The following is a 22,492-nucleotide window of genomic DNA, read 5'->3' as shown; positions in this document are numbered from 1 at the left end:
TTCATTCATTACACTATATATGGCCGCCGTTTAAGCAGCACCCTTATATAGTGTGGGGCGTGGACTTGAGCCTGATCCTGAGACATGATTGGCCAAAGGCACCCTGCCTTTGGTCAATTATGGCACTCTCAGTAGAGCGCACTGTGATTGGCCAAAGCATGCAGGTCAGGTGGATGCTTTGGCCAATCATAGGACGCCAATGCACTGAGATCTCGCAGTGCATTATGGGGCGTTACGCGACAAATTCGAGCCCCACAATGTTCTAAATTGTTCTAAACGGGGGGGGGGGGGGGGGTTGACTCGAACATCGGGCTCATCCCTATGCTGAGTGTCAGTCAGAAGGACTGGGGAGTGTCAGTCAGGAAGACTGTGGTGAAGTAGTCAGGAGGGCTAGTGAAAGGAGCTTCTGCAGCCAGCAGAGCTGGCAGGGCCTGAAGAGGTGGTGCTAGGACCAATGACCACAGGAGGAAGTGCAGTAAATGTGTTAGTGGTGTCACTCTACATCCTACAAGTATAGTGGCCCGGGGTCCCTGCCTGAAATGGGCCAGTGCTACAGACTTTTGCATAGTGACACCATTGGTGATTCTGCAAGCAAGTGAAGTGCTAAAGGAAGACTGTATATACTAGTAGTTGTCCTTGAAGTTGTTCCAAAGTCAAGTGGGCATTCCGTAATACCCCTACTCCCCAGCCAAGTTTTATTCTCTCAACAAAATACCAAAAAATTCAAGTGCTGGGCTGTTTCCAGATTCTGGGAGCCTGTGAAAATTTGATGTGCCTGGCTGTGCAGAGTGGGGGGATCCCAATTCACCAGCGGCTCCTACGTGGGGTGCGATACACTAGTTTCTCATATAGGCCCATCTTCTCCCACTCGTAGCCTCCTAAGATCACATCACACATCCAAGGAGGCTGTGGGACCAGTCCCACTATAGGCTGCGGCTAATGCATGTGTAGTAGGGGAGCCAGCTATAGGATATCAGAAAGTCACAGCTGACTCACAAAACTAAGATGGCGGCATGAAGGAGCAGAAGCCCTGCGGAGATTCAGCAGCATAGAAGACAACGTTGGACTCCTGGGGCTGGTAGGTATCTATTCCTCTAAAGTCAGGAGCTATAGTACCTGAGAGCGCAGAGTGCAATTTATTTTTATTATTTATCTCAGCTGTGACTCTGCAGAGGTTTTACTGGCGGCCTCGGCTCCAGTAAGATTCAGTTACTGGTGGAGTCACTGTATAGGATATGACCCAGAATATATATAAAATATTCCAGACACCATGTGGGACAATCTACAGCATATGACACCCCCTCATACACTTTTATTTCCTTCATCCAAGGACTTTGTTTTTATTTCAGGCCCCGCCCTGGAGGATCCCAACGAGGACGGTGATATTATGTATGAGAATGTAACTGGTCTGCAGCCATCCAGAGAGCATAGACCGGTTCCAACGCCTCCTATGGGAAGGGGCTGTCAGCTGATGGCAGGTAGGGGGTGACACCGGATTGTACATTCATGATACGTCCATGTAAAACTGGCAGCAAAAAGCGAGAGAGAGAGAACATTTGTAGGACTAAACTTTATTATCCAAGCAGTATTGTTTAGTTGGTTCCAGAGTTTGACATTTTATAGTAAATTTTCTCACATTACTCCTCTCTCCCTGGGAGAAATAATAATTGCCAACTGTGATCCTGTCTACATGTATTTTATTTATTTTTTCTTCAGGAAGGGTTTGATAAAGCGACCAAATTTCTGACCATTCACTCCTCTAGTATCACAGGGCTTGTCTATAATGGTCACTAAGCTTGTGCATTCCGAACAGCCTGAAAAAAATAACACATTGTGGGCCTGTACATGGGTGTCTGCAGGTAGGGGCAAGTGCCCCCCCCTGGAATCAGCAAGGAGCCATTGCAGACTTTTTTTCTAAGTCTGCTGAGTGACTGCTGGGCTGGCTGCTGCTTTCTGATTGTCTGTCCCTCCCCCAATCATCCGATGCGATGGCTCGACCGCTCGTCTCCAGCCCCCAGTCCCTGTGCAAAGTGCAGACTGTTAAATATAGATCTGGCCGGCGCCGCCCACTCAAGTGGACTGGAATGATGTAAATATGCTTACGGAGGACTGGGGGAGGAGGAAGCAAGGAGGACTCGTCGTCGCTGCCTATGCCTCATTACAGGAAATCCTGAAATTGTGGGCCTGTACATGGGCATCCACAGGTAGGGGTAAGGGGGGGGGCAAGTTCCCCTCCCTGGAATCAGCAAGGGCATGTAGCAGACTTTTTTCTAAGTCTGCTGAGTGACTGCTGGTCTGGGTACTGATTTCTGATTGTCCGTCCCTCCTCCTCCCCCAATCATCCGATGCGGTGGCTCTGCTGCTCGGCTCCAGCCCCCAGTCCCTGTGCAGAGTGCAGACTGTCAAATATACAGTAGTTCTGGCTGGCGCTGCCCACTCAAGTGGACTGGAGTGGTGTAGAAATGCTTACAGGGGACTGGAGGAGGAGGAATCCCTCTTCTAGTGCAAATCCCCCCTCCTAGCAAAAATCCTATTCCACCCCATCCTCCCTCCCAACACAAATCCCCCAAATCACCACTCCTAGCACCCTCACCCCTGCCCAATTTCCCCTACTAGAAAAATTCTTACCACTTGCCACCCCCCCCCAAAAAAACACCACCTCACATGATAATTCAGTGCCCAGGGCAGCTTCCCCTCATGCCCCCCTTGTCCTGGCCCTGCTCTGGTCCACATTGGGACACTCAGAGACTTGGCAGTGGTGGAGATGGTTTGGGGGTAGCTTATGTCTCACCTCCCTTATTTCTGGTCTAGTCCATGTCTCGGTCTATGAAATAATTTTGGTATTTTTGTGTCCTAGGCCTCCGTGGGTGCGCTCTACACCTTTCTCTGGTCTTCCTTCTGCTGTGCCTAATTTTGTCTGCGGCTGTGATCGGACTGACGGTGAAATGTGAGTAATTCCACAAATCTAGTGTGCGGTGAGGGCAAAATTTCCTCCAGCTCAACCCAATCAGAAGATCTAATCTTACGCAACATTTATTCTGCTGTACATAAGATACAGCGTAAAATAGCCAATTTCTCAAATTGTGTAAAAGTAATCATTTACTATTTAGACAATAGTGAACCGAACTCTTATTGGTTGCTGTGGCCTACAGAACACTTTGATCTGCTTTAATATGTCTGTTTTACATCTTGCAGATGTTGAGTTGTCCGGTGATTTCCAGAAGTCGGTGACCGATCACCGTACAATGAGCAGCAGTATGACTCGGAGCCTCAGGAGCGGAGAGGACCTCCTGGAAACAATTAAGAGGCAGTTAGGGGCCACCAAGAATGAGCTGGAGAAGACCCGTCAGGAGCTAAGGAAAGTGTCTCAGGACTATCAGGCTCTGGACAATAGTCTGAAGAGCAAGGAGAATCTCTTGGAGTCGGTGAACAAAGATCTGCGGGCCACCAAGACTCAGCTGGAGAAGACCCGTTTGGATCTAGAGAAGGCGGAAAGGGGCAAAACAGATGTGAGCAATGCTCTGTTGCAGTGCCAGCAGGAGAAACAGAAGTCCAGACAAATAGCAGAGGAAACAAGAACTGAACTGGACAAATGCAACCAAGATACTAGAGGTACTTCTTTCATTTTTGTTTTCCAAGTTATTTTCAAGGATGTCTTATAGAGAATGATGGCCATTGTGGTCATTACGGAAGTTTTAAGTAGAAAACTACTAGTATCTGCGTGTCCCCTGTATTGGACCTTCTTTCACTGGTCTTGTTGGCCTTGGCCTGAATTGCCCAGCCAGCTTGTAATATATCATTAGGGGGGGGGGGGGCTTTAATGGCTTTATACCCGGCATCACTGCCAAGCCTAAGGCAGTCCGGTAAGACAGAGCCAGTCAACTTCCTTCGGTAGGTTGGGCCTCTCTTCTTGGTTTCCACTATTGAAAATAAAGACTAGAGCAACACGGAAAGGTAGTACTGGAACCCTGAGGTTGACTTGTTGGTACAGGAGTGGTGGTGGTATTTTTAGGGTGTGTCTAGATTCTGGGTTGGCAGTAGACATGAGTGTTTCATTTCATTACGTTTCGTTTTTTTGGACAAAAAAAATATTTTCGGAGATTTGGATATATATATATATAATGTTGTGTTCTAAAAATGTTGTTATGGGTATAGGTGTTCCTTTTTTCCTTTTGTTATTTGGTATACATGTTCCTTAATTCTTGCATGCATAGCCCTCTTTGTCCCCCCTACATAAATAATGCCACATGGGCATTCAAGGGCATATACAACCCCCTCCGTATTGCGTGTTATGAAATCCCTAAGTGTATATTGTTTACCATTCTGTTTATTAATAAATTTGACAAATTTTTTTATATTGCTAGCGGCTGCTTTGCAGCTATAGCATCTACCACAGGCATAAAAGCCTTTTTTTCATCAAACAAAGTCAATTTGTTAGCTGTTGGGGGTTCCACTATATTTTTTACCAGTCGCTCCCTTATGCCTCGTACACACGACCAGGTTTCCAGTCGGGAAAACTGCCATGACAGCTTTTGGCCAGGAAAACTGGCCGTGTGTACGCTCCATGGCAGATTTCCCGCCAGGAAAACCGTTGGGAATCGCGGCATGATTTCTGGTCTTTTTCCCGGTCTTTTTCCACTGCGGTGGAGCATACACACGGCCGGGATTCCCGGCCAAAGCTCTCACCGCAGTTTTCCCGAAGGGAAAGTGACCGGTTTTCCCCCCGGGATTCCCAGTGGACTTTTTACCGTCGGGAATCCTGATTGTGTGTACGACGGGGCATTAGATTAGTGGCTTTTTTTTATATACTAACCTAGGCCTTTCTGGGATAAGCTCTTTAAGGATAGATATCATAATTTTTCAATATATCCCAATATTTTCCAATAATCCTTTCCACTTGTTTATACTGAAGGTTGTAATCAATGATCATATCTAGAGGTTGTTCCCTATTTGCTTGTGTTGATTTATCTCTTAATAATAGATTTATTTCCACTTGTCCAACTTCAACACATCTATTTTTTTTTCAATGACAGCTTGATCATACCCTTTACTAACAAATTTACTAGCTATCTTCATAGACTTATATATATATACAGTATATATGAATTGGGGGTGAGTGGCACTGCCTATGAACTGGAATGTCGTCTAGTGGATCACCCTTAACAGGTGAATATGCACTATAGTAGACATGTGCATTTGTTTTCATCCGAATGCATTTTCGTCCGAATTTCAGGTATTTTCTTTATCGTTTTAACAAACGATAATGAAAGCACAGAAGACGAAAACCGAAAGATCCGACATAAACAAATGCTTTATTTACGTTTTCGTTGCGGTCGAATGTGCCTAACCTTAACTCTATTAGTCCAATATTATTCTACATGGAGAGAAAAGATTTGACATAGAGAGAAAAGATTTGACATAGAGAGACATGAAGATTCGACATAGAGAGACATGAAGAGTGGAATTTTTTTTTTTTTTAAAGATTCTGTCGAATCTTCTTTTTTTTTTCTTCTTCTTCTTCTTAGAACATTCGACAGACACCATAAGCCTTCAATGACAAATTCGACCTTAATTGTGCCTAACCTTAACTCTATTAGTCCAATATTATTCTACATAAAGAGAAAAGATTCGACATAGAGAGAAAAGATTCGACATAGAGAAAAATGAAGATTCGACATAGAGAGACATGAAGAGTCAAAAATTTTTTTTTTTAAAGATTCTGTCGAATCTTCTTTTTTTTTTTCTTCTTCTTCTTCTTCTTCTTCTTAGAACATTCGACAGACACCATAAGCCTTCAATGACAGATTCGACCTTAATTGTGCCTAACCTTAAAGGGGTGGTTCACCCTAAAAACTACTTTTTTTTATTACACTGCCCCCCCACATTACAATACGATTAAGGGTATTAATTTTTTTTTATGCTGTACATACCTTTGTACAGCATATTCACCCCTGGCATCCGGGTTGCGAGTCCCGCGGGAGTGGGCGTTCCTAACGTGTCTGTGATTGACGTTTGACCAAAAACAAACTCCCCCCGTCGCGTAAGCCACGTCACGGTTGGCGAAAGGAGCCGAACGGCGAGTCGGCGCTATACTGCGCATGCGCATCGCCGTTCGGCTCCTTTCGCCAATCGTGACGCGGCTTACGCGACGGGGGGGGGAGCTCGTTTTTTGTCAAACGTCAATCACAGACATGTTAGGAACGCCCACTCCCGCGGGACTCGCAAGCCGGATGCCAGGGGTGAATATGCTGTACAAAGGTATGTACAGCATAAAAAAAAATTAATACCCTTAATCGTATTGTAATGTGGGGGGGCAGTGTAATAAAAAAAAGTCGTTTTTAGGGTGAACCACCCCTTTAACTCTATTAGTCCAATATTATTCTACATAAAGAGAAAAGATTCGACATAGAGAGAAATGAAGATTCGACATAGAGAGACATGAAGAGTCAATTTTTTTTTTTTTAAAGATTCTGTCGAATCTTCTTTTTTTTTTCTTCTTCTTCTTCTTCTTCTTCTTCTTAGAACATTTGACAGACACCATAAGCCTTCAATGACAGATTCGACCTTAATTGTGCCTAACCTTAACTCTATTAGTCCAATATTATTCTACATAAGGAGAAAAGATTCGACATAGAGAGAAAAGATTCGACATAGAGAAAATTGAAGATTCGACATAGAGAGACATGAAGAGTCAAATTTTTTTTTTTTTAAAGATTCTGTCGAATCTTCTTTTTTTTTTCTTCTTCTTCTTCTTCTTCTTCTTCTTCTTCTTCTTCTTCTTCTTCTTCTTCTTCTTCTTCTTCTTCTTCTTAGAACATTCGACAGACACCATAAGCCTTCAATGACAGATTCGACCTTAATTGTGCCTAACCTTAACTCTATTAGTCCAATATTATTCTACATAAAGAGAAAAGATTCGACATAGAGAGAAAAGATTTGACATAGAGAGAAAAGATTTGACATAGAGAGAAAAGATTCGACATAGAGAGACATGAAGATTCGACATAGAGAGACATGAAGAGTCCAATTTTTTTTTTTTTAAGATTCTGTTGAATTTTCCTTTTTTTCTTCTTCTTCTTCTTCTTCTTCTTCTTCTTCTTCTTCTTCTTCTTCTTAGAACATTTGACAGACACCATAAGCCTTCAATGACAGATTTGACCTTAATTTGGATTTTCGGACGAATGCATTTTTTTAACGAAAAACAAAATACATAAAAACGAATTTCGGGAGTAACTTAATAAATGTATTTTTTTGGACGAAAACAAAATTACGAAACAAAATATTTCAGTGTGCACATGTCTACACTATAGTGAAAATAATCAGAAAAAATTTAAAAGAAAATTGTTAAGTGCTCAAAAGCTCCACCCTGTGTAATTAGTTGGAACCATGTAAATCCGAAAAGTACTTTTATTAAAAACTCAATTTAAAAAAACAAACAAACAAGTTTTCTTAACCACTTGAGGACCGGCCCATGTAGATATACGTCGGCAGAATGGCACGGACAGGCATAATCACGTACCTGTACGTGGCCCTTTAAATGCCTGCCGTGTGGTTGCGAGCGCGCCGCCGGCGGCACGCTCACGACCCTGCCGCCTTCCCCGTGAGGTCCGGCGGACTCGATTGGCGCGGGGATCCCCGCGATCATCTCATGGAGGTATAGAGCGGGGAGATGCTTGTGTAAACAAGCATCTCCCCACTCTGACTAGTGAGAATGACACTGATCTCGGCTCCGTGTACTCGGAGCGGAGAACAGTGTCATGTGACACAGAGCCCATCCCTCTACAGTAAGAAACACTATGCAGGGAGCACTTAACTCCTACAGCGCCCCCTACAGGTTAACCCCTTCACTGCCAGTGTCATTTTCACAGTAATCAGTGCATTTTTATAGCACTGATCGCTGTATAAATGACAATGGTCCCAAACATGTGTCAAAAGTGTCCGACGTGTCCGCCATAATGTCGCATTCATTAAAAAAATCGCTGATCACCGCCATTACTAGTAAAAAAAATTTTTTATATAAAACTGCCATAAAAATACCCCCTATTTTGTAGTCGCTATAACTTTTGCGCAAAAGAATCAATAAACGCTTATTGCGATTTTTTTTTACCAAAAATATGTAGAAGAATACGTATCGGCCTAAACTGAGGAAAAAAATGTTTTTTTATGTATTTTTGGGGGATATTTATTATAGCAAAAAGTAAAAAATATTGAATTTTTTTCAAAATGTACCCTCTATTTTTGTTTATAGCGCAAAAAATAAAAACCGCAGAGGTGATCAAATACCACCAAAAGAAAGCTCTATTTGTGAGGGAAAAAAGGACATCAATTTTGTTTGGGAGCCACGTCGCATGACCGTGCAATTGTCAGTTAAAGCGGCGCAGTGCATAATCGCAAAAAGTGGCCTGGTCTTTGACCACCCAAATGGACTAGTGCTCTGTGTCAGCATGCAAGCCTTGTTAAACCAGTAGTGACGTGTGTGCGTAGCTCCGACTTACATGTTTCCTCATTGGATGTCGCCTGAGGCGGTCAGGCGACGTCCAATGATGAAACGCGTAAGGCGGAGCACCTTGAGAGAGGACATTTTAAGAATGTAAACATTTATAGTAGATATTGGTAATTGGCCAAATAATGCATGCAGTGGGAATTTGATAAATACACCATGGTTCTACACTAAGGCCTCATACACACGACCGAACATGTCCGCGAAAACTGGTCCGCGGACCAGTTTCTGCGGACATGTCCGACCGTGTGTAGGGCCGACCGGACAGTTTTCCGGCCTAGCGGTCAGGTTTCCAGCGGACAAATGTTTCTTAGCATGCTAAGAAACATGTCCGCTGGAAGCCTGTCCATCGGACATGTCCGATGGTTAGTACGACTCATCGGACATGTCCGCTGGGCCGAAATCCCTTGCATGCGTCAACCGTTTTCATCGGACATGTCTGATCGTGTGTACAAGGCCTAATGGTTCCACCCACGAGGTGGAGCTTTTTGAGCACTTAACTATATTCTTTTAAATTATTTGTGATTATTTTCACTATAGTGCACATTCACCTGTGAAGGGTGATCTACTAGACCACATTCCAGTTCATAGGCAGCGCATTTAGGTCTTCCTCATTACCATCCCAAAAAAAGTATTAGATCATCTATGAATCTATTATATAGACCCCTTTCACACTGCAATCCACCCTCAAACAGCTGCCCCATTGTCTCCAGTGTGAAAGCCCCGGGGGCTTTCACACTGGAGCGGTGTGCTAGCAGGACGGTAAAAAAAGTCCTGCTAGCTGCATCTTTGGAGCGGTGAAGGAGCGGTGTGTTTACCGCTCTTCCACCGCTCTTGCCCATTGAAATCAGAGGTCCCCAGGGCCCCGGATGGCAATCTCCCTTTCTTTATGTATTTTTTATAAATGTTTATTTTATTAAAGGGCCCAGAGGTGCCCAGGGCCCCGGATGGCTACCCCCTTTTTATATATATATATATTTTTTTCCTTTATTTCTTCTTTTTTTTGTCGCCGTCGCCGCGACGATGACGCGGCGACGTGCGCGACCCTGGAAGGTCAATGCTTCCACGCATGCGTCGAATCACTTCCACGCATGCGAGGGCTTTCGGCCGAGCGGACATGTCCGGTGAGTCGTACAGACGACCGAACATGCCCGACGGACAGGCTTCCAGCGGACATGTTTCTTAGCATGCTAAGAAACATTCGTCCGCTGGAAACCTGTCCGCTCGGCCGGGAATCCGGTCCGGTCGGCCGTACAGACGGACCAGTTTCAGCAAACATGTTCGGTCGCGTGTACGAGGCCTTACACAAAACACATTCCTTTACTAAACATAATTGACATGCTAATTCCCTACCCCTGAAAGGAGACATCTGACCTTCAGACTTAATTAGTACAATGGACACAGAACAGTATTAGCATCACACAATGGAATGTCTAGGAGAAGACGGAATTAACACCTCAAAAGCATGTGTCCCCCCATTTGGAGTCAGACTTTAACAACTTGTAATATGTCCAGATCTCCTGCAATACATGAATTATCATTCATCAGTCACCCTATGCCCAAAAGGGGCAACGGATGACCCTAGACCCAAGAGTCATTAGTGACGCTGGCACAGGAGTACCCCCCATCCTTCAAAAGTCTCTGGGTGTCACGGGTCATTCCGTTACAATAACCATAGAGCAACTACATGAAAACTTGGAGATAAATAACAGTCATTCTATTGTATTGGCAGACAAATTTCTCACCGCTCCAGGTGAGCCCCGTGAGCAATCAAGGGCTGTTGAACCACCAAGGTGCTGGCAATGCTAATGATAGCAAAATGGAAAGACGAAAAACTGGACAGCCGCACTCCAAAATCACTTAAGAGATGTCTTTTATTTTTCAACTGTACATACAGTCACTGCAAACCAACAAAATACAGTATGGCCGACGCGTTTCGCACTGACAGTCAGTGCTTAGTCATGGCTGATTCATTCTATTGTATTAGTGGGTCCAGGAGTACGGTTACGTTACAGGAGAGCGGTGGAAGAATGTTCAAGGCTCAATAATATTGATTCTGGTACCAAAAATAGTTGTGCGCTAAACAAAAATCAAGGCAATCCACTTCTTATGTTGTCTATTTACATCCCTATTTTTATTCAGGGCCCATCTTGCTGCATTAATAGGGCCTTTGTGACCGATATTAGTGTAAAGGGATGTCACACCCGCAGTGTGTTCCGTGACCCTGGTGTCATTAACCACTTGCTTACTGGGCACATATACCCCCTTCCTGCCCAGGTGAAATTTCAGCTTCCGGCACTGCGTCGTTTTAACTGACAATTGCGCGGTCGTGCGTCGTGGCTCCCAAACAAAATTGGCGTCCTTTTTTCCCCACAAATAGAGCTTTCTTTTGGTGGTATTTGATCACCTCTGCGGTTTTTATTTTTTGCGCTATAAACAAAAAAAGAGCGACTATTTTGAAAAAAAAAAATAATATTTTTTACTTGTTGCTATATTAAATAGCCCAATTTTTTTTATAGCGCCTACAAAATAGGGGACAGAATTTTTTTTTTTTATTATTTTTTTTTTTACTAGTAATGGCGGCGATCTGCGATTTTTATTGGGCCTGCGACATTATGGCGGACTGATTGGACACTTTTGACACATTTTTGGCACCATTCACATTTATACAGCGATCAGTGCTATAAAAATGCACTAATTACTGTATAAATGTGACTGGCATTGAAGGGGTTAACACTAGGGGGTGAGGAAGGGGTTAAATGTGTACCCTGCATTGTGTTCTAACTGTGTGGGGGGGGGGGGTGACTGGGGGAGGTGACCGACCTGTGTCTCTATGTACAAGAGACACAGATTGGTCTCCTCTCTCCCTGACAGGACATGGATCTGTCTGTGTTTACACACACAGATCCATGTCCTTCTCTTTGTAACCGCCGATCGCGGGTGCCTGGCGGACATCGCGGCCGCCAGGCACGCGCATCGGCATCTCAGTGATGCGGCGGGCATGCCCGCGTGCCGCCGGCGCGCTCACGCCTCCCAGTGGCCAGGAGGAGCGGAGGCAGTAAAAAGACGTCTTCCCAGAGATTTAGAGCCACCCTGCGGCCGTACAAAGTCGTACGGGCGTCGGGAAGTGGTTAATGATCTGTAATATGTGTTTTGAATCCTTGAGATCATACATGGTCCATCACATTGTTCTCCCCAGTCCTCAGTCTCTGCTTCTTCTTGTCCTTCAGGTGTTTGTCTGGAAGGATGGGTCCTCTATAGAAAGAAATGTCTCTGGTTTTCTGAAAAAGATGGAAATTGGGAAAAAGGTAAAACAGATTGTGAAAGCAGAGATTCCAACCTCATCATTGTGCCGTATTCTGACACCGATCTCAAGGTAAGGACCATACAATACAATGGGAATCTGTGATTCCATCCATGGCGATGTTCTCAGAAATGTAAAAAAAAAACAGGACCGTTATCCTGTGTCACAAAACATTGGCCCGGATTCACGAAGCACTTGCGCCAACTTATCTCCAGATACGCCGCGTAAGTGCAAATATGCGCCGTGGTATCTATGCGCCGGGCCCACAAACTAAGATACGCCTAAAAACAGGCTTCATCCCACCGACGTAACTTGCCTACGCCGGCATGGAGTGGGCGCATATTTACGCTGGACACATTTGGCGCTTCCATTGGTTTCCTATTCAAATATGCAAACGGAGGAGATACGGTGATTCACGAACGTACGTGCGCCCGACACAGTGCGCGTAAAGTTATACGTCCGGCGTAAAGTTATGCCCCATAAAGGAGGAGTAACTCAGCAGCATCCATGCAAAGGGCTGCACCAGGGAACCCAAGCCGGCGTAATTTACGTTGGACGTGGGTCTGGCTGGGCGTAGGTTACGCTAGACGGCGTATACAGTGATCCGGCATAGCATAGGCATTTGTTCCGACGTGGTTGTGAGCATGCCCACGGGGATGCGTCCACGGCCCAGCGCATGCTCAGTTCGATTTAAGTACTTTTCTGGCGCTCGGCCCATCATTTGCATGGGGTCACGCCTGATTTGCATGGCTCACGCCCACTTCCACCTACCCTGGCTTACGCCTGAGAAACCCAGCGCAGTTTTGGGAGCACTGGCTTTGTGAATTCCGTGCTTGCCTCCCTGGGGCTGCGTCGGCGTAGCGTACAGGAGATACGCTACGGCGGGATAAATGTGCGCCGCTGTCTGTGAATCCGGGCCATTGTTTCCAGACCTTCACCTGACAACAAACCTGAAAGAGTTTATTCAAGGTGTATTAATGGCTCTATGTTTAGGATGTACCTTCATTGTCAATTACAATTCTACTTCCTCTTCTCTGCTTCCTCTGGGCCAGATTCTCCAATATTCTGCGGCGGCCTCGCGTAAGCCATTTACACTACGCCGCCGCAACTTACTGGAGCGAGTGCCGTATTCCTCAAGCACTTGCTCCGTAGTTTGCGGAGGCGTAGTGTATTTGGCCCGGCGTATCCCCCCGTATTTCAAAGGGGGCGGCTTATATTTAAATTAAGCGCGCCCCCGTTTCGAACGAACTGCGCATGCGTCGGGCTAAAAATAGCCCAGTGCGCAAGCTCCAGTTCTCGGCGGAAAACGTCAATGACGCCGACGTGTGCGTCATTGACGTAAAGTCGTATTCAAGAATGACTTAGGAAAACAACGTACCCGACGGGAAAAGACGACGCGGACCCGACGCCATACTTAACATGGCCTACGTGGGACTGGCGTAAGGTTACCCCTCATATAGCAGGGGTAACCTTACGCTTACGCAAACGACGTAAGCGACGGTTAGGCGACGCGATTTCGTTCGTGAATCAGCGTATCAGGCTCATTTGCATAAACAAATGAGACCTGAACGTAAACGCCACCTAGCGGCCGGCGGCGAATTACATTTAAGATCCGACAGTGTAAGTGACTTACACATGGCGGATCTTCAGCGTATCTATGCGAAAATGATTCTAGGAATCACTCGCATAGATACGCGGGTCAAAAAAGAGAGATACGACGGAGTATCCTGAGATACTCCATCGTAACTCTACTGAGAATATGGCCCTCTCTCTGTCGTGGGGGTTCCCCAAGGATCCGATTCCTGATTGGCCCGGGAGGAGAAACAGGAAGATATTAACAAATATTAATTTGATAATATCACACAACAGTACTCTGCTCCCCGAGCCCACCTTTTTTTTAAGCCAATTAGAGCCTTATGCCATGTACACACGCCTGTAAAACACCAGGGTAGGCTGGCCAGGTCATCCGCATCTCTCCCCCCCCCCGGTTGGTAGGTCAGTTACCAGTCCCACACTTACCCCATCTATGGCGCGGGCAGTTCTTCCCTCTGGTCGACAGGCGGAGGCTTCCCCTGCGTCTCCTCCTTGGCATAATGGCAGCCTTTCGTCTCCACCCTCCTCTTCCTAGGCCAATAGGCCTCCTAGGCGAATATTCATTCACTCTTGTCACACAACTGAGTGGGCTTGGGGTGCAGTGCTCTGCGCCCCAAGCCCATCCTTTTTTGAAGCCTATTAGAGCCTCATCCATGCGTCTGGCGCCTTGCATGTAGATAAGGGGGCCGGGCGCATGGATAGGGGGTGGCACCCCTGCACCCTGCTTTATAGGCTGCCACTGGACCTGAGGGTCATCAGAGGCTCCAGATGTGCAACAGGGGTGGTCAGAGACTGAAGAAACATCACAGGAGATAGGGAGAGACTGGAGACACATCACAGGAGATGGGGAGAGACCGGAGACACATCACAGGAGATGGGGAGAGACCGGAGACACATCACAGGAGATGGGGAGAGACCGGAGACACATCACAGGAGATGGGGAGAGACCGGAGACACATCACAGGAGATGGGGAGAGACCGGAGACACGTCACAGGAGATGGGGAGAGACCGGAGACACATCACAGGAGATGGGAAGAGACCGTAGACACATCACAGGAGATGGGGAGAGACCGGAGACACGTCACAGGAGATGGGGAGAGACCGGAGACACGTCACAGGAGATGGGGAGAGACCGGAGACACATCACAGGAGATGGGAAGAGACCGTAGACACATCACAGGAGATGGGGAGAGACCGGAGACACGTCACAGGAGATGGGGAGAGACTGGAGACACATCTCAGGAGATGGGGAGAGACTGGAGACACATCTCAGGAGATGGGGAGAGACTGGAGACATATCACAGGAGATGGGGAGAGACTGGAGACATATCACAGGAGATAGGGAGAGACTGGAGACACATCACAGGAGATGGGGAGAGACCGGAGACACATCACAGGAGATGGGAAGAGACTGGAGACACATCACAGGAGATGGGGAGAGACCGGAGACACATCACAGGAGATAGGGAGAGACTGGAGACACATCACAGGAGATGGGGAGAGACCGGAGACACATCACAGGAGATGGGGAGAGACTGGAGACACATCACAGGAGATGGGGAGAGACCGGAGACACATCACAGGAGATGGGGAGAGACCCGAAACATCACAGGAGATGGGGAGAGACTGGAGACACATCACAGGAGATGGGGAGTGACTGGAGACACATCACAGGAGATGGGGAGAGACCGGAGACACATCACAGGAGATGGGGAGAGACCGGAGACACATCACAGGAGATAGGGAGAGACTGGAGACACATCACAGGAGATGGGGAGAGACCGGAGACACATCACAGGAGATAGGGAGAGACTGGAGACACATCACAGGAGATAGGGAGAGACTGGAGACACATCACAGGAGATGGGGAGAGACCGGAGACACATCACAGGAGATAGGGAGAGACTGGAGACACATCACAGGAGATGGGGAGAGACCGGAGACACATCACAGGAGATGGGGAGAGACTGGAGACACATCACAGGAGATGGGGAGAGACCGGAGACACATCACAGGAGATGGGGAGAGACCCGAAACATCACAGGAGATGGGGAGAGACTGGAGACACATCACAGGAGATGGGGAGTGACTGGAGACACATCACAGGAGATGGGGAGAGACCGCAGACACATCACAGGAGATGGGGAGAGACCGGAGACACATCACAGGAGATGGGGAGAGACCAGAGACACATCACAGGAGATGAGTGGAGACTGGAGACACATCACAGGAGATGGGGAGAGACTGGAGACACATCACAGGAGATGGGGAGAGACCGGAGACACATCACAGGAGATGGGGAGAGACCGGAGACACATCACAGGAGATGGGGAGAGACTGGAGACACATCACAGGAGATGGGGAGAGACTGGAGACACATCACAGGAGATGGGGAGAGACTGGAGACACATCACAGGAGATGAGGAGAGACCAGAGACACATCACAGGAGATGGGGGGGGGAGACTGGAGACACATCACAGGAGATGGGGAGAGACCGGAAACATATAATAGGAGATGGGGAGAGACTGGAGACACATCACAGGAGATGGGGAGAGACCAGAGACACATCACAGGAGATGGGGAGAGACCGGAGACACATCACAGGAGATGAGGGGAGACTGGAGACACATCACAGGAGATGGGGAGAGACTGGAGACACATCACAGGAGATGGGGAGAGACCGGAGACACATCACAGGAGATGGGGAGAGACCCGAAACATCACAGGAGATGGGGAGAGACTGGAGACACATCACAGGAGATGAGGGGAGAGTGGAGACACATCACAGGAGATGGGGAGAGACTGGAGACACATCACAGGAGATGGGGAGAGACCGGAGACACATCACAGGAGATGGGGAGAGACCGGAGACACATCACAGGAGATGGGGAGAGACTGGAGACACATCACAGGAGATGGGGAGAGACTGGAGACACATCACAGGAGATGGGGAGAGACTGGAGACACATCACAGGAGATGAGGAGAGACCAGAGACACATCACAGGAGATGGGGGGGGGGAGACTGGAGACACATCACAGGAGATGGGGAGAGACCGGAAACATATAATAGGAGATGGGGAGAGACTGGAGACACATCACAGGAGATGGGGAGAGACCGGAAACACATCACAGGAGATGGGGAGAGACCGGAGACACATCACAGGAGATGGGGAGAGACCAGAAACATATCACAGGAGATGGGGAGAGACCGGAGACACATCACAGGAGATGGGGAGAGACTGGAGACACATCACAGGAGATGGGGAGAGACCGGAGACACATCACAGGAGATGGGGAGAGACCCGAAACATCACAGGAGATGGGGAGAGACTGGAGACACATCACAGGAGATGGGGAGTGACTGGAGACACATCACAGGAGATGGGGAGAGACCGGAGACACATCACAGGAGATGGGGAGAGACCAGAGACACATCACAGGAGATGAGTGGAGACTGGAGACACATCACAGGAGATGGGGAGAGACTGGAGACACATCACAGGAGATGGGGAGAGACCGGAGACACATCACAGGAGATGAGGGGAGACTGGAGACACATCACAGGAGATGGGGAGAGACTGGAGACACATCACAGGAGATGGGGAGAGACCGGAGACACATCACAGGAGATGGGGAGAGACCCGAAACATCACAGGAGATGGGGAGAGACTGGAGACACATCACAGGAGATGAGGGGAGACTGGAGACACATCACAGGAGATGGGGAGAGACCGGAGACACATCACAGGAGATGGGGAGAGACCGGAGACACATCACAGGAGATGGGGAGAGACCGGAGACACATCACAGGAGATGGGGAGAGACTGGAGACACATCACAGGAGATGGGGAGAGACTGGAGACACATCACAGGAGATGGGGAGAGACTGGAGACACATCACAGGAGATGAGGAGAGACCAGAGACACATCACAGGAGATGGGGGGGGGGAGACTGGAGACACATCACAGGAGATGGGGAGAGACCGGAAACATATAATAGGAGATGGGGAGAGACTGGAGACACATCAGAGGAGATGGGGAGAGACCGGAAACACATCACAGGAGATGGGGAGAGACCGGAGACACATCACAGGAGATGGGGAGAGACCAGAAACATATCACAGGAGATGGGGAGAGACCGGAGACACATCACAGGAGATGGGGAGAGACCAGAAACATATCACAGGAGATGGGGAGAGACCGGAGACACATCACAGGAGATAGGGAGAGACCGGAGACACATCACAGGAGATGGGGAGAGACCGGAGACACATCATAGGAGATGGGGGGAGACTGGAGACACATCACAGGAGATGGGGAGAGACCGGAGACACATCACAGGAGATGGGGAGAGACCGGAGACACATCACAGGAGATGGGGAGAGACCGGAGACATGCTACGTTAAAACTGGCTGAAAAGAATGTTCCTTATCCTTACATAGTTACATAGTTACATAGTTAGTCAGGTTGAAAAAAGACACAAGTCCATCCAGTTCAACCACAAAAAACAAAATAAAAAAACACAGTAAAATCCTATACACCCAACTCCATACCCACAGTTGATCCAGAGGAAGGCAAAAAACCCCAGCGGAGCATGATCCAATTTGCTACAGCAGGGGAAAAAATTCCTTCCTGATCCCCCGAGAGGCAATCGGATTGTGTAAATCGTTGTGAATTGAGCCCTTTGTATCTGCTAACATCTGCAATTTTTTTCATCAGTACTTCCATTTTTATTTTTAGAAATTCATAAAGGAGAAACAAAGAAGTTACTGGGTTGGTAAGGAATGGAATAAGCAGACCAAAAATTGGGAATGGCCCAAGGACTATCCATCAAGCAGGCAAGTATGACAGTTCCGTTTGCGAAGATGTCTAAATTTGATCTCCTGGCACAAAAACTTTCATTTAAACATATTCATCAATAATCACAAAGGATATGAATCCACATTGTGAGCACCAAAGGCCTTTGCAACCCCAGATATCACCTTGTAAAAGCAACAGTGACATCATCACTGTGCAGAGAGCAGAGCAGTGGGAGGGACCTGGAAGCAGGTGGACGTTAGGGTTGCCACTTGTCCCGGATTCCTGGACACATTAATCAGACCAGCTGTGGCTCCCCAAGTAACCAAGATAGTCCCACACAAATCTGTTGCCGTCCGGGAACTGCGGACAGCTATTTGGGGGCAGGTTCAGCATCACTGGGAGGGCAGGGCGATGCTGTCAGCAAGAGCAATTTGGCCACACCCACTATTCGCTGCAGCACGCTATGCGCACCACATTACCATAGTTGCCAACATTGCAAAAAAAAAACGGGACACTTTTTTGCATGTAGGTGGAGCCTTGTTATAATTAGGGGTGGGGCATTCATGTGTGGGCGTGGCATGGCATAATAGAAAAATGCGGTGCGCAAAGCGAAAAATAGGCATGGTTTACATGGGATAGTGTGTCCCACATCAGAGTTCCCCCCCCCACATTTGTCAGCCCCCTCCACACTTGTGTCATCAGAGCCCCTCCACACTTGTGCCCCCCCCGCACATTCCTTTCCCCACTATCGCCTGCTATAGATCTGTGTGAATAGCTTACCGGCCAAGTTAGAAGCAAACAGAAAGAATCCTTCAATCAAGTCAATGTGGAAGTAAGAACAATGTTTTATTAAAAATGGTTTCTGTGAGGAAATGTTTCCATGGTCCCAGCTTGGACTGCAAAATGTACAGATATTGGTGATCCAAAAACTGGCAAACAACCAAACTTCAACTCAGCACTGTCACAAAGAAAACACCCCCCCCCCCCCCAATGGGCTGGTGCCTATCCCACAGGCACTGTGTCTCACACTAGGGAAGCAGCCGGATGATGTGAAACATCGAGGCGCTGTCAGAGCTGTGCCATCTTACCCTGGCCAAGATGGATGTGTGGACGCTCGGGTAGGAGGTGGGATCTGTCAGCCGTGGATGGGATGGAGCTGTCCTCAAGGTGCGCTGTGGGGAAGCCAGGCGCGTGCTCAACTGTGCCTGCTCAGGACGTCTCGCTGATGCAGACTGGAGGGGTGGGAACGAGGCTGGAAAAGTGCTGGTGCAGGATTGGTTGGAGGCGTGCCAGTGGGAACAGGATGGGCCAAAGTCCTAAGGCTTGAACACTGTCTCAGGAGATACGTGCAGTATGCTGGATAGCACGGGCTGGAACAGGAAACGTGTGCTGCTACGTCCTGCAAGAGGACTATAGGAAACAACACAGTGGCGGCGGCGGCCATTTTGGTGTAGCCGTTTTTGAATTTCCCGGGACAAAGTCTCGAGACAAAAACAATCCGGGACAAGGGTCCTAAATCCGTGAATGTCCCGGGAAATCCGGGACTGTTGGCAACTATGCATTACTACTCTCCTTGAGGCACCCAATGGTGTCCCAGGCCACTAAAGTGTTCAGGTTTGGCTTGAAGAAAATGTTGAAACCCTAGTGGAAGTTGTCATTAGGTTCTTTCCTGGCTGGTAGAGTTGGGGTTTCATGTTTTGCCCGTGTAGCACTACACCCGTAGGAGCTGCTAGTTGTTTTGGGTGGCACATTTACCTCGTGGCTCTTCTGAATTCCTAGGGGTGAATGGTGCATATAGCAGTAGTAAAGGAATTTCCGCAACAAGTGTCTTTTCTGTGCTCTTTATTACCCAGCCAGGTAAAAACAATAAACTTGTGGTGATAGGATAGAGTTTGAAGAAAGAAGGAGAACAGCAGATTCAGGCGTAGTATTTGGAGCAGTCCTGCTCCCATATGTAACACTTTCCGTACCACTCCTGCCTGAGTGGACTTAGTGTACCCGGACAGGCCTCTCTCACTGACCTGGCAGCCGGAGTATCACTCAGACCTTTGTAGGATAAAGTCTCTGCCACAGACCCTCCTGAAATGAACTTGGACTTGAGGAAAATTCTCTGCCACAGACCCTCCTTAGATGGACTTCAGGGAGACGCCTCTGCCACAGGCCCTCACTGATTGTAGTCACGGAGGCAATCCTCCTTAGGTGAATTAAGCCTGGATCTCCTTAACGTCGCCCAGGTTCCGACTGACAGGTGATCAATCCTTCAGTTTCCAGCTACCTTGATCCCCGGTGGTTTGTCAAAATCCTTTTGGACCGCCAGCCTCTCATTGGCGCTCCTCAGATGGACTCCCCACTAAACAGAAATACGGCTTGGGATCCTCAAAAGTGGGAACCCAGTTGATCACTGGGTCCCGTCGCTGCTCAAATGTTCCGGAGCAACATGGTCCCGAAACCAGGAACAACGTGTGGCACGCACGCACGCCCCGGCCAGGTAGGCCATAACGCCAGGCCGCCGTGATGTGGTCACCCTAAAGGTGGGCGCCACACTGGATGAAAAAGACCAAGAACCAATGGCATCTGTCCCATAAGTACTCTCTCCCAGCATGCCCAGTGAGGACACTCCCTCCTGATTGGCTGCTGGTAAAGGACACCCAAGCCTTAACTCTGCTGCTGCCACCTGTCGTTCTGGGGTGGGAGAACACCCCAGCAACAACAGAATGAGCCCACAGTACAGCCAAGCTGAAACAGAGACCCTACTCGAACATTATAATTGGATCAGAGTCATTAGCACTCTGATCACCCTCTAAATTTCAATAGCACCGCTACTTGGAAGTAACCAGGTGCTACACCGGCTTTCCTTATTGTTTTGGCGGGTTTCTGTCTGGGTCTGGCCCCCTTGCCCTGTAGATATAAATTGGGACAGTGGTTTGATTCAGAGAGCCCTCATAAGAGGGAAGTCCGGTGAGCACCGTACAATACAGAGACCCACAGGAGTATGAGAACGCTTCTCATTATGGCCTGTAACAGAGACTTTTAACTTGGGGTTTGCCCTGAAGACACCAGCACTGGAATTCACCTCCGAAGGACCTGCACTTGTGTGAAAGAACCTATGAAGGACTAAAATTGCTGGACTGAACTTTTTCAGGTATTCCAGCGCAGGAGGCTAGCCTGTGTATATAGTTAGGGAGTTACGGTAGCATACCTCCCAGCGATCCCGGATTCGCCGGGACAGTCCCGGGCTTTAATGCAAGTCCCAGCAAATCAAGGCTGAGTCCCGGAGTGGAGCCCAGCGATCTGCACTGCAGGAGCGCACTAGCGTGGGCACCAGTTGATTTTTTTCCAGCCAGAAAGTTCTGCCTTCTCCGGCACTGTTCACCTTTCTCCTTGCTTACTACTGTCACTTGTACAGAGGAAAGCACTGCCTCCTGCACATTTCTATTGGAGAGCAGAGGAGGGTGGGGGCGGGGAATCTACACAGACCACGGCCGCTGTCAGCTCTACGGCAGAAGCTCCCTGCTTTTCAGCATATCCATGCAGGCTGCTGGCATGGGAGGGTAAGTTGTAGCTGCTCTTTTGCAGCAACCCCACTCTATCAGAGGATGTGTGGGGAAGATAGGTCTGTACTCCAATGGGGGGAAGGGGGTGAGCTCTTTATTGAAGGAGAACTTGGGAGTACACAGCACATCCCTCAGCCCTGCACTCAGTACATAGCACACTCTCCAACCATGCACTCAGTATGTAGCGCACCCCTCAGCCCTGCACTCTTTATGTAGAGCACCCCTCAACCCTGCACTCTGTACACAGCACATGCCTCAACCCTGCACCCTGTATACAGCACATTCCTCAACCCTGCACTCTCCGCCCCCCCCCCCCGAGCCCCCATTTTACTTACCTGAGCCCCGAATCTCAGTGTGTGTGATCCTGTGTCGTTCTCTCCATGGCTGATTGGATAGATTGATAGCAGTGCAGCCATTGTCTCCCGCTGCTGTCAATCAAATCCAGTGACGTGGCCAACGGGGGGCGGGGCCGAGTCATACACTCGGCAGCTATGCACGCCGAGTGTATAACACGAGAGTGCGCCCGCAAGGTAACCCCCTCGGGAGAGAGCTTCCCAGAGGGGGTTCGCCCTTGCGGGTTAGAAGCCGAGGCAGCCGCCATGGGACCCCAGAAGAGGACGTTCGGGACCACTCTGTGCAAAACTAACTGCACGGTGGAGGTAAGTATGACATGTTTGTTATTTAAAAAAAAAAAAAAACGGAACCTTTAGTGTCCCTTTATTGAGGATTAAAACATGG

At 48.2% G+C, this 22,492-nt stretch overlaps 1 protein-coding gene across 1 annotated transcript; it reads left to right on the top strand.

Moving 5' to 3' along the window:
• The first annotated feature begins 1,783 nt into the window (after positions 1–1,783).
• Positions 1,784–18,367, top strand: LOC120946013 (B-cell differentiation antigen CD72-like). Its single transcript, XM_040360683.1, has 5 exons — positions 1,784–1,859; positions 2,858–2,947; positions 3,196–3,612; positions 11,731–11,876; positions 18,141–18,367. Exons 1-5 carry the CDS (start codon positions 1,784–1,786, stop codon positions 18,246–18,248), a joined length of 837 nt encoding a protein of 278 aa, XP_040216617.1. The 3' UTR covers positions 18,249–18,367.
• Positions 18,368–22,492: the final 4,125 nt, after the last annotated feature.

The sequence above is a fragment of the Rana temporaria genome, chromosome 1 (genome assembly GCF_905171775.1).
Source record: "Rana temporaria chromosome 1, aRanTem1.1, whole genome shotgun sequence".
Lineage (NCBI taxonomy): Eukaryota > Metazoa > Chordata > Amphibia > Anura > Ranidae > Rana > Rana temporaria.
Note: the sequence above shows the minus strand (reverse complement) of the source record. Positions and strands in the feature narration are given on the sequence as shown.

Excerpts from the sequence above, each read along its gene's own strand:
- LOC120946013 (XM_040360683.1), top strand. The coding sequence starts at position 1,784 with ATGGTCACTAAGCTTGTGCATTCCGAACAGCCTGAAAAAAATAACACA. Across the intron at positions 3,613-11,730 it reads ATGCAACCAAGATACTAGAG|GTGTTTGTCTGGAAGGATGG; the intron begins GTACTTCTTTCA and ends CTTGTCCTTCAG. Across the intron at positions 11,877-18,140 it reads ATTCTGACACCGATCTCAAG|AAATTCATAAAGGAGAAACA; the intron begins GTAAGGACCATA and ends TTTTATTTTTAG.